Genomic DNA, 13,263 nt, shown 5'->3' with positions numbered 1-13,263 from the left:
AGGGTGCTAGAGTTGCTAGAGCTGTTTAGAAAACTCTGCTTCCCACATGTGGCTGAACAAACACAGAGCTGCAGCCAGAGCTCCCATTGGGTAAAAAGTTTTATTTCACTAGTAAATTGCTTATCCCATTAACCTGACTTGGTTTGCCTTTTTGCCTTTTCCACTCACAGACCAATACTGCTTTCAGGATGGGAGACAGCCATTTCCCCTTAAGGCTTAAGCAGCATACATTGATATGCTCTTTTCCTGACTTGAGTTCCTAGGAACTATTGTTAAGTTTTTTGCTTAATTTTTCCTGCTGTAACCATGTCATTCAGAATTTACCTTTTTATTTAGCTAATGCTTTTTAAACATAAGAGACAATTTTGATATTTCTAAAAGTTGCTTTAATCTAGTATGAGCATCAGACTCAGACCAGCTCACTGGTGTCCCCCATGAGCACAGGTGGTTTTCTTGGATGCTCTTGCCTGTTCTTCCAAAGATAGATGACTCGTTAGTAAGGTCTCCACTGTGGGTAACAATCACCATTCGATACATCCTGCCTTGACGTAGGTTCTGGAATGAACACTGCTGGAGGTGCTGCTCTCCTGAAATCCTGTCATGAAGGGATTTGTCTGGGTTGTACAGGAAGATGTCATATGAATCAAGCTCCCCTTGCGAGGTGGTCCAGCTGAAGGACAGTCGATCAGTGGTGTTCTCTGTGACTTTCAGATTTGTAACAGCTGCTGGAACTGCAAAGAAGGATAAATGTAAGAGTAAATACCAAAGAGTCTAGCCACTAAGCTGAACCTTTAGTAAAGTAACAACTCATGGCTGGAATACATCTCAATTAAGCCACAAGTAGCTAAAAAACAAGAAGAAAGTTTTTATGATATGCCAGTGAATCTTCTCCAATACAATACTTGTATTTCCCAGTGGGCCTGATTCTCCAGCCTGTACTCACACAGAATTGTCCATCAGTTTCAATAGGAATCTTCAAATGAGTAAAGACTGCAAGCAAGACGTGGCACTTGACTCTGAGTTTAGAGGTGTACATTAACATCAAATCCTACACTAAGAGCCTCGAGATTATGATTTAAAAACCTGATGACAATAAAGCATTCAGGTAGTTCCACAACAGACCAACCAAGGGAAGCATTCAGCACTTTGGTTTAACATCCTTATTATGAACCATGGTCGCATTATTATGATAACAAATTTCAGATTGACATACCAAGCACATATCAAGAAAAATGATGCATAAATATCTGGAGTTTGTTCCTTACTAGAATCTTTCCAGAATCAAGATATACAGATGATTCATGTATTTAATGATATCTGACTGAGGGAACTATAAATAAACCAAGATGTTCTAATTACCTGTTCGGCCAACAGTTTCTGCACGCTTACTGAAGAGCCCACCACTGACTGTCAAAACTTGTATTTTATACTTCTTGCCAGCTAATAAATCTTCAAATTTGTGCTGTTTGGCAGCAGCTGGCTCCGATTTGTTGCTCAGGAGGACTCCTTGTTCATTCAAGAGCAGAATGTCATATCTCTCAGCTACACCAGGAGCTTTCTGCCAGGTTACTAACAAGGAATGACTGCTGTAAGCATGATCAGCTAATAATTCCTGGACAGAGGCTGGAACTGGAAACAATTAAAGGTAGGACATTACCAGGTGAAATACAGACCATTCAATACACAAATATGAGTGAAGTAATTAATAGAACATAACTTCATATGCTTTCAAGTTCACTTGTGGGAAAAGCAATGTCTGCATATGTTGATCAAAACAAATAATTCCTAGACATAAATACAATCAGACAAATGTAAAGAGCATCATGGACATCTGAACTGGGCATGGAGAAGCAAGAGATATCTATAAACTATCATGAAAAGAGGGAGAAGGAGAGTGAGATGAACTGACCAAAACAGTTAATAAAGGCATATGAGAAAAAACTGAAAAATAAAGTGGTAAAGTGGTGCAAAATAGTGGTACAGAAAAGAAAATGTTAGCCAGCAGCTGTTGCACAAGGCCACAGATAATTAATACATGTAGATGCTAAAGAGAGAGAATAGATTAAAAGCAAGCTGTTGCATTGTTTTATATGTTCTGACGTGCAGGATACTGGAGCAATACATTGTCTAACAAGCCCTGATCATGCAATGGGCTCTGATAGAACACGAGAGGGATGGCACTGCACTCATCCCATGAAGGCAGACTTTGGGCTGGGGACTTGAATTCCACGCACATTCACCCAGGTAAAGCTACTCACGTGACACATCTCACTGGTAAGTGTTTGCAAGAGTCATGACTCTTTGATACAAAGTCCAATATGTCACTCATGAGTCTGGGTGTCCCCATACCCAATAGTACCTTCATAAACATTATTGAATAAGGGTCAGTTTCTGGGAAGACATAATGCAACTTGCTCCTTATCTCAAAAGAAACGTACTTGTTCTCCCAAAAGCTGCTAAGCTGTTGTGCAAGGTGCCACTGTTAGACTGCACCACCACCCGGTACTGCTCCCCAGCTTCCAGCTTGTGAAATGTGTGCTCAGAAACATGTTTGGAGACACTCTGGGAATCAAGCTGATGGTTTTGCTGAAATATGGTCACCGTGTAGGAATCAACATCTCCACCTCCAGGAGTCCAGCTCACTTTCAGGCTGTTTGTCATGCCATTAGGTGACACGTGAATGTTTCTGACCACGCTTGGAACTGAAAAAAAGAGGGAACAAAAAGGTACCTGCTCACAAATTTCCTGTTTGATCCAGACTTTCTACTTTCTACCTTTTAATGGCCACAGTAAATGATTCAAAGGACAAAGATCATTTACAGGAACGAGTAATTTCAGACACTGGTAAACACAAGTAAAGTTGAAGACATTTGTGTAGGATTACGCCATTTTAGAAAAGCAATTCTCTGTTTTCATAGGAGCAAAAGCAAAGAAAACACAACATAAACAAAAAAGTTTCTGCCTCCTTTTATTTGCATAACCTCCCTCTTGTCCAAATGATATTTTGAAAACATCTCAAAAAAATCAAAGCTCTTCATGTACCCTTAGTTAATTAGCCATTCTGCAGTTATTATCTCACCCATTCATTTCAGGTGGGTAACAGAGGTGTAAAATAGTGATTTAATACAGATACTGAGGAAACAACTGGTGTGCATGGGAATAACAGAAACCCAAACGCTGACATTTCAATACCATTCCCATGCAACAAATCAGACGATCTGCCAATAATCAAATATTGGTAACTGTGACATTTGTTTATTAAGCAACAGATCAATTTGTTTGTAGTACTAGTGTGATTTTCAATGAGATCTGATGTCTTTGAGCCAGTGTTACAGGAGCTCAAATAAGATCATGGTTCACCTTTGATTTTCAGTGCTTCATTCTAGAGAAGCCTCAACACATTTTAAATACCACATTATTTCTTACTTGTCAGGCCTTCTATGAAAGTAGCACGTTGTGCATCTCCACTGATGGTCAAGACAAGAATTTTGTATAGACGTCCTGGAGTCAGAGCTGTGAACCAATATTCCTCAATGGTGTTCCCAAGGAAAATGGGTGGGAAGATCTTCATATCATTGAAGAGGAGTTGAATCTCGTATTTATCAACATCCCCCTCAGCCTTTGACCAAGTTACCTGCAGATCTTCTGTGGTCCTGTTACTAAGAGTCAGTTCCTTCACTGACTCTGGCACTGAAGAGGTAAGAAGAAAGATAGGACACGTCTCAGTACTTACTAACAGATCACAGCAAAAAGCTAACAGCTCTGAAGCCACGCTTCTGAACTAAAACTTTTCATTCAGTTCCCTAGGAAAAGCAGTATATTGCAGTTATTTGGGTGGTTTGCACCCCATCTAACACTGGAAGGTCCCATTTCAGAACAGGAGCCCCCAATCTATCAGTATATAAATAATAAATGAATAATAATGGAGCCTGCAGGGAGTTTGCCTAGCCAACAGAAACTGAGTAAGATCTCATGTACAACAAATATGGTGCAAAGAGGCCTGAGCTAGCGCAGAGCCAAGGCAATCCATCTGTGGGATGCAGCACCACAATGTGCAGTTTCCAACTCCTGCCAGACACAAGTCAGTTGTTTTTGCCCAGTGCTACATCTGTGTTAATAACCTCAGTTGTCTCAGCATGGCTCCTTAACTCACATGCAGTGCTAGGTGAAGACAGGTAGATTGCCTCCAGATCCCTGCTGTCTCACGACTAGCCACCTTACTACCCCTGCTCCATGCTCTCCAATTCCAGTTCTTGGGGTAGTTTGAGTAGACTAAGGTCTAGTCTATCTTCTTCTTTATACATTTCCATGACCAGAAAAAAAACTGTCTTGTACATTCTGGCATAATTAAATTATAAATAGTAAGCTTACGTGGAAAACTGTACCACTGTTTTCCAGTTTTCAATGGTTCAAGATTTGCTTTCCAAAATCACAGCACAGGTCTCTTCATTCACTTTTTATATGTTTGTAACTTAAAAGCTGGTCATAAACTAAATAGTGCTTTCTATATTTGGAATAATACACATTCGAAGAGACACAGCAACATTCTGTGTTAAAATCATATCAGATTTTTGTGCCTGGGTATGGAAAATAAAAAAAAAAAACCCAGAGGTGTCTCAGAATGTTTCCAGGGTGTTTACTTACTTGTTCTGCCATAGACCCTTTCACTAGTTTCGTATTTCCCACTCTTTGTGCTGACCGTGACACTGTACTGCCTCCCTGGGACCAGATTAGTGAACACACATTCATTTTCGTCCTTTGGGACACTTTTTGTTTGGATGAAATCGTTGTTGTTCCTGATGATCACTTCATAATTATCAAAATACCCAGATGCATGTAACCAGGACACCTTCAAGTAGTCACTTCTGGCTGAATTGCTGACAGTAAGTCCCTGAACACTTGAAGGGACTGAAAGAAAAAAACACAGTTAAAGATTCATAAAGCAATAACTTTCTGAACTAACTGGAGTTGTGGTAGTGGACTATATTTGTGGTAATTACCAGGCTTTTGTAAGGAAGTTGCAAAAAGACCACAATGTGGATTTAAGCAATAAAAGAGTAACTGCGGTTTCCAGGCTGCTTTACATCATATGACAATGGTTTGCCTTTCCAATTTTTGGTCTTAAGGAACTTGGTCAGTTTTGCTTATAGTACTGAGTTCCACAGGTTCACACTAATCCTGAGTTTAGTCCTCCATATTTACAGGGCTGTTCCCTGAATTTTCACTTACATCATGAGAAGACTAAAATTCCTTTAACTTGATACTCTTTGTCATTTTAACATCCCTTACCATCTTTCTTTTATTCTACTGGTTTACCAAGTATAAAGTCTCAGTCTTTTCAATCCTTGAGAAAATTTTTAAAAGCTTCCCATCATTATTGCCATCCTTTTCTGAGATTTCTCTATTCCTGTTATAATATTCTGGAACTCGGCATGACCAAAACCATAGACACGTGTGTTACAACACTAAAACCAATTGACATGGGTGTTAGTCATTATTGTGATACCTTGCTAACATTGCACTAGTTACCCTATCCTAACCTGTTCTTTCACTGCTTGAGTAACTTTCTGGGGAGACGCTCTGCTGGATATACTTGAAGAGCCAAGTAAAGGGGTTAAGGGCAGAACAACGCATTTGAACCAAAACTGATACATGATTTCTGCTCACTCCTAAGGACCAACACGATTTTTATTCACACTAAAGAATTTCTGTAGGACGTAAAGCAGTAACAAGGGCATAAGAATAAAACTAAGTCTATAAAGCTGTAATTTTATGGTTTGAGCCTCCAACCCCTACACGTCTATCCCAGATTGATCAGATATTGATAAATCATTGAATGGCTATACAAAGTGGTTACAGTGATTGGATTTGTTCAGAGCCTCTCTTTACCTGTTCGTTCCTGGCTGAAGGTATAATTTTCATACTTCCCACTCTTTGTGGTTATCATCACTTTGTAAAGTGTTCCAGGAGTAAGGTTGCTGAAGGAGCATTCACTGAAGGATTTGGGAATGGTGAGAGTCTGAACAATCTGGTCATGGTGAGAGAGTGTTACCAAGTAACTGTCTACATCTCCAGAAGCTGGCAGCCAAGACACACTGAGGTAGTCACTGCGACCTGAGTTATTTACTGTTACTCCAGTCACGCTGGAAGGAACTGTGCAACAAAGAGGAAAAACAAAAAAAGCTTTAACTAGTCAATTCTTATTGTTGTAGGAAGGCCTGGAATACTATTCCCTGCAAAATAAGCAGTCTGAGACTCCTGAAAAGTACTGCACTGATTCCCACTTAGCAACGTTCAACTGCTTTTTTGAATATAGTGAAGGAAATTGTCTTTGGTGGCGTGATCCCAGCACTTCTAAAATCCCAGAAGTTGAGTTATCCTCTCAAATTGCCATTCCTCAGTAACAGCAATAACTACTGAGGCTGGTAGGACCTTGAGGCCCATAGCTGAATGTGTTTCATTTCCAGTGAGTTCTCTGACGCCTAGTGGCCAAAACATGAATGCCACTTGTTTTTCAAGGTGAGCTCAAAGGTTCCACATTGCCAGAACTGCCATCACTCATGTACAAAACTCTCAGAGGTATTACATTGGCAGAGCTTAAAAATAACGAACTGCCACATTTTCACTGGACTCTGATGCACTGAACTGACTTACCTCTGTAGAGGGGCTGGCCATCAGCTGTCAGAGACAAAAACCTCAGATTTTACAAAATGTTCATGTACTTTAAGCCTTTTAGTATTATTCTTCTCCAGTTGTTTTTTCAGGTTTGTTTTTGTTTTTTCCCCTGAAAACAGTTGTTTTCAAGGAGAACATTGGAGCAAACTGCAGAATGCTTGGCCTTTGCCAAATTCATATAAAGGGTGAAACTGCACTGTGTTGTCAAAGTTTTCCTCTATCTAAATATCCAAACAACTGGTACTATATTTCATGAGTCTTTAAACTTAGAGAATTTGATGCAATAGTAAATCCTGTGCTATGCAGTACAGAAGAGCGTCATAATGAGTAATTAACCCTGGCGGACATTCTTTGATGGTGCATTAGAGAAAAAGAACGGGTCATGAGAAACTGAAACACAGATTCATCCCACTACCTTTAGGCAGACAGTTGGCACACCTAAGCAAGGAGCAATCACTCTACACCACCATGTAATCAATGGAACAAGAAAGTCTCTTCCAAGGAGTGATTCACCACCACAGCTGTACATTACTCTCAGGGTATATTTTTGTCTTTATTACAGAGCGATCCTGCTGTATGGAATTCCTGTTGTAGGCAGAGCAGTTAGCTCCCTAAAGCTATGTTTACATGAATCTGGACCCACAGTGTGCCTGAGGTCACATACAGGAATTATATAGATGAAAGTCCCATAATTCTGGATTCTCAGTGCAGTGGCTTAATCACAAGCCCATTCTCTTTAATAAATTCATCTTTTAAGAACTAAGAAAAGACATGCTGGAGTATTTTCCTTTTTACCTGTACTTCCCTCTGCAATCTTTTGCCTTGAAGATATCCCTCCGCTGACAGTGGTGACAACAACTGAATAGAGTCCTCCAGGTTTCAGAGCATAGAAGTGATATCTGTTGGTTTCACTGGGAACAGTGTCATTTTTAATGACAACATTCTCGTGAATCAATAGCACTTGGTATGAGTCTACATCTCCCGGAGCTCTTGTCCAGTTGGTGAATAAGCTGTTGGTTGATCCCTGACTTGCCACAATCAGATCAGTCACTTGGGCTGGCACTGAAAATAAAATTGTCTTAATATTACTGAGGAGAAACAAAACAAAACAGAATCCCCCAAAGAACCCAAGTTTAGTCACACTGAGGAAGTGCATCAAAAGAACATTCCAATTTGCAGCCAGACTCAACAGGACTAAAAATAATCTAACTGTGGACTGCTTCCTGTCTGTTGGGATGTGGTCTATGGGAAACTAAGTAAGTCACAGAAAGGTCTTTCAGGCTTTAGCACAGCTTTTCTCAGCCAGACCAAAATTATTCAAGATCAAGGAACTGGAAGAGATGGTATTTTATAAATATCATTAAACAAAACCCATCAATTTAGGAAATCACATGAGTTCTTTTGATGACTATTTCAAATACAGTATGTGTCTTTCATTCTCCCTTTTCTCTCCTATTTCCCATCTTTCATTCCTAATAAATGGCAAGCTTGTTTAAGGAATACCTCGGGCACAGTCATCTATGCTGTGTTAGACCCCTGAATTTTGGGCATAACTGAGTGGGATGGTTTTGGTTTTACTTTTTACATCAGAAGATCTGCAGGATATCAACTTTTATAGCATCAAAAGATGAACTGTTAAACAAACATAACATTTATCCAAGTATAACCTCGTTAATCTAGTCAGACCAAAAAGGATAAAGAATAACAAAGGAATGTAATATGTTGCCCAAACTTTATTGCAAATCCTCTTTTTTTATTTAAGTTGACAATATCTGGCCAAAGCAAGGAAATACAGTTACTTCTTGCTAAGTATTTCTGATTACAGGACCAAGCACAACTGAAATACAGAAGATTCCAACTTTATAAAATATGATTGCACTCTTCATCTCCTTTTATGTCAACCTTTTTGCATACATAGTACTGGATTAGCACTCATTAACGAAAGCTATAAAATTAGGCACATAGCATTATAAAACAGAAAGGATTTTTGATTCAGTTTTTTATCAATTTTACATTTTTTTTCAGCTATCATGACCTAGTAAGCTCCAACAAGACACTGAAGTGCCACATTTCTGTGCTAAACGCACTTTTAGTGGTACCTCAAGTTTCACTGGAAGCTGACCAATCTGGGATGCATGTAAGACCTATTTCTGTCATATTCCCAGCAATATTTTTCAAGCCTGTCCTGCTGCTAGGAAGATTCAGAGGTTTGGAATTCTTATTCGAACCTATGCTCAAATTAACTGACGTTCATTCCTTTTAACTCATTTTCAGTGTAATGTTGACACACTATCCCTGTCTGATGGGTTTTGAAGCATTGATTCATACTAGTGAAGTGGGACACCATAACCTTTATGCCTGAATAGGCCTCCTAAAGGGGCATAAGTCAGACGGAAGTGAAATTCCAGCTATCTAATCACATAGCAGAGAAATAAATGTGTAAGTTAAACTTCTCAGGCCTTGGAAGGAGTAACAAAATTTAAGCAAGGACCACTATCAAGCCATTGGTATGATTAGATTCAGACACTAGCAGATTGTTTTTCACTGTGCTGTGCCAGACCAGAGCTACATTTTAAAACTTTGTTTGCACTGGAGAACCCTTAAGTCAAGCAGAGTAAAGCATCACATATGGTTTAAAACTTGCACACCTGCACAAAATTAGCACCCTGCAGGGGGTGGGAATGGGACCTTTCTTGTGACACAGCAATCATGCCCATAACAGATACATATGCTGGAATCCAAAGAGCAGAAAGATTCAAAATACATCTTCAAGGTCACATATGTTTTGTGTCTGTCACCCTCAGAATGTTCCCCCTAAAGTAACATTTTCTGTATGGTGATGTTTGTTTTTTTCCCAGATGATGAATGCTTTGAATCAAGGAAGTGACCTTCCTGAAAGTACACAGTGAAAATTTTTCTTCTTATATGGAATATTGTGCTAATGTAGATTGATTAGACATGACATAATACCTCAGAAAACTGTTTTGCCAGGAATTACACATCCATTTCCCCAAAATATTAAATAAGTACTGCAAGATAACTGACAGTCAGAAATCAGAGGCTCAGAAACACAACTTTTGAAACGAACATAAGATCAAGACGTTTGAGATTTAGACACCGAGTTAATTCATAAAAAGCAAAGAAAATCATTAATAGTTAACAGAAGAAAAGATTAAAACAGTTTGACAATACCTGTTCTTCCTTCCACTGAAGTCCAGTTGCTTAAAGTCCCGCTAATGGTAGTGATGGTAGCAGTATATTTTCTTCCTGGTACCAAGCCAGTGAAAGTGAATTCCTTAGCTTCTTTTTCAAGCTCTTTTTTTATGATAGTAAGATCACTGTCTCCCAGGGAAACCACATAGCTGTCCCATTCTGCAACAGGGGTCATCCACATGACACTAAGTGAAGATTCATTAGCATGCTTCACACGGAGCTGGAGAACAGGCTCTGGAGCTGTAAAGGTACACAAATATCACAAGGAGAACAGGACTTTGTAGTGAACGCACTTGCCATGCCTCGAGCTGCTGTGAGAAATCTGTTCTGGAAGACAGATATGTGACAGCAAGAGAGTATTTGCAGTCAAGAGGAGATTCTTTACCTTTCTCTAGGAAGCCATTCTTATAAATCTAGTATTTGTGCTACTCTTCCAGCAAAGGGCTGTAGCAACAGACTTCAGCAATGGCTTATGGCTTAGGTTTAAACTTACGTAAGGATATATATTTTAGTATAAATGGAAACACAGGGAAGTCAGTGAACTTCCTCTTGAACTCTGGGTGCTAGACAGGGATATAAGACATTTGTACCATAAAACAAATCTTCACTAATTTAGCTCTAACAAACAAGGATGCAAATTATAGGGTCAGAGTGACATTGATTTTGCAGTGGTTTATAGCTCAGTCAAGTTGAGAGACATTTCAAACTTACGGTGGTATAAAAGAAAGAATTCCATCAGTGAACTTCTGTGTGTTCATGTGTGTGTGTGTGTGCATGCATACACAGCAGGCATGTTACCTAATGTAGTCTCCAATCTGATTCTGTCCCTCTCACGTTGAAATACAACTCACTTTCCAAGGCTGTGGGTTTATGTAAGAGAAAATTAAATTACAACAGGACCTAATTGCTATGCTTCATAAAAGATACACTGTGGACCTGACTGTGGGTCAAAGACAGTTGTGATACACCCACTGCTGGGTATTATCTAATGGACTATGTCCTAATTACAGAATCACAGAATCACTTAGGTTGGAAAAGACCTCTAAGATCATTGAGTCCAACTATTAATGGCTTAGCTGACTCAATTAAAAGTAACACCATAAACTTAAATTATTTGCAACATATGTCAAGGTAAGGAAGGTGAGAATGTGCCTTGCTCTGACCAAATTTGCTAGAAGTTAGAGAAAGCTTCAGTTCTGTAGTTTCTACTAGTCTTGCTGTTGTGTGAAATTAACAAATTACGGTCTCAGGGAATGACAGGTAAGGGTATAGCAGGATAGAGTGGCCCTATCTAATCTCCCATTCTGCAGTGACGTAAGGCTTAGGCTTGAGCCTTACCTCTTATTCCCCCTTCAGGTCTTCTTTCCTCTGAATTGCACTTATTCTGTATCCATAGAGCAGAAATTCTAGCAATTATATTACAATTATTTTTTAAATTTGAAGCAATCAGATGTGGCTTTCACTAACAAACTGCGAAAGAATTCCACTCTGTCCTTGAAGTATACATGGATTTCCTTTGGAAAGACTGACTTGAACCGACTAATCTCATTTTCTTTATGGAGCAAAGGAACAAGAACTGGTATGCTATGGAACAGCCACACTAATATACACCTCAGGAAGCTTTGGTTAACACTGCTGATATTCTTTATACAGACTGGTAAAGAAACATACTGATGAACAATACAGGAAGACCTGTGCTGCTCTCTTTAAGAACTTTATAGGGTGCCTCCAATCAGCTACAAAATATAACAGGTGAAGTGCAGATGTAATGTAATGCCCCACTCATGACAGAATGGCAATATAGTTCCTAAAACTTTCACTAACAAAACAATTACCACAAAAATAACCCTGAAAGTTTTCACAGAACTGCTAATACCAATTGTTTCTGTAGTTTACAAGGGAGCTCCTTTTTACTGTATTAATGTGAAATTCGTCTGTGGATTCCCAAGTAGTCTTTGAGTGTTCACAGCCCAGCTGAACATTTTGCACTCTCACACTGCCTGGATGAGCACACTGACCCGTTCTCCCCGTGCAACTAGTCTTGCTCTGCAAATCACCGCTCTCCACAACAACATCCACGCCGTACTCCCTCCCAGGGATGAGGCCCACGTCGCAGATGAGGTACTCGGTAGTGTTCTTCTCGAGGGTGGTGTTGAGCAGCAGGGCCGTGCGGTTCCAAAGGAGCAGGTGGTACCTCTCCCAGTCTCCCGCAGGGGGCAGCCAGGTCACTCGCAGAGACCTCAGCCAGCCACCAGAACCGGCCTGCAGCTCTGAAACGTTCTGGGGAACTGGAAGAACAGAGCAAAAAAGTAATACCGAAGTGGAGTATTTCTGGTGAGACATAACTGCACGCTGGAAAAACCTGTCTTGCAGCATAGCTATTGTACAAGTACTTGGACCAGCTAGAGCAATGTGAGGTATCTTGTTGGAAAGGTTGGCTTTCATTTTAAAGAAAACTTTTACTCTTCCCCACACAAACCACTCACTTTTTTCCTGCTGGTTTCTGACATCAGAAATGGGAAACCCTTCTCAGGGCAGGCAAAATCTCCCCAGTGCATTTCTTGGATGCATCTCTTGGTTTTCAGTTAGCTTCCCTGTTGCTTCCTGCACTTAAGTTCATGCAGAAACTGTCAATCAATTTTTCACACCTAAAGTCAAAACCTCAACCGCTATGGGTCAAATTCTAGCCTCAGCAGCAGAAATGCAAAGTCTGATGGCTTATTCCACAAAGATAGCTTCTTCCACCTTTGTATGCCCTAATTCTTCCCAGCTGTAAGGTACCAGTTAAAACTGAGGTCAATTAAAGCCTCTATTCCATCCTGTCCTGCACTTCAAGGGTCCTGAATTTACATGCTCAACCTTCTCGCCCTACTGCTGCAGGTCACACTGGACCACTGAAGTTTTTCTGATTTTCATGAAATAATTAAATACTAACCATACCAAGCAGAGATTGGAAGACAGATGCAGACCCGTAGGTCAGGATACCTCTAGCTTAGTATTACTATATTCAGAGATCACCACTGGAGCCCTGAGATCATTAGCAAGTATTAACTGTAAACTACTAAGGCTAGAATCATGTTCTCATGTTTTATCTGGCTTAGTTAATACTTAATTGCTTAGTACCTAGCACAAGATTGCAAGATTTCTACCGGCACCACAAAATACTCACCAGTTTCACTTCCTATGGGTATCTAGGTATCAAATCTAGAACTCCCATATGCCAGTGATATGTGAGATGTGTTTCAATCTCAGAGTGAATAAAAGCGCACTGTTTTGTTAGGAAGCACAGATGTACTTACATCATAACCGATAAAGTTCAGCCTTGTCAGGCTGGCTGGACATCTTTATACCTGTATGGTACAAAGTTTCAGTCTC

At 39.9% G+C, this 13,263-nt stretch overlaps 1 protein-coding gene across 5 annotated transcripts in view; it reads right to left on the bottom strand.

Moving 5' to 3' along the window:
* PTPRB (protein tyrosine phosphatase receptor type B) overlaps positions 1–13,263 on the bottom strand; it is a 63,228-nt gene that overhangs the window by 23,921 nt on the left and 26,044 nt on the right. For all 5 annotated transcript variants that reach the window (XM_064655662.1, XM_064655660.1, XM_064655661.1 and 2 more), the window contains 9 exons: positions 11,907–12,176; positions 9,868–10,128; positions 7,471–7,737; positions 5,890–6,153; positions 4,645–4,908; positions 3,427–3,690; positions 2,439–2,702; positions 1,360–1,629; positions 468–731 (listed from right to left, as the gene is read on the bottom strand). In XM_064655662.1, coding sequence (XP_064511732.1) covers positions 468–731; positions 1,360–1,629; positions 2,439–2,702; positions 3,427–3,690; positions 4,645–4,908; positions 5,890–6,153; positions 7,471–7,737; positions 9,868–10,128; positions 11,907–12,176 — 2,388 coding nt within the window. The remainder of the gene's footprint in view (positions 1–467; positions 732–1,359; positions 1,630–2,438; positions 2,703–3,426; positions 3,691–4,644; positions 4,909–5,889; positions 6,154–7,470; positions 7,738–9,867; positions 10,129–11,906; positions 12,177–13,263) is intronic.

This window comes from Pseudopipra pipra, chromosome 5 (assembly GCF_036250125.1).
Source record: "Pseudopipra pipra isolate bDixPip1 chromosome 5, bDixPip1.hap1, whole genome shotgun sequence".
Taxonomy (NCBI): Eukaryota; Metazoa; Chordata; class Aves; order Passeriformes; family Pipridae; genus Pseudopipra; species Pseudopipra pipra.
This window is presented reverse-complemented; position numbering and strand designations above follow the sequence as displayed.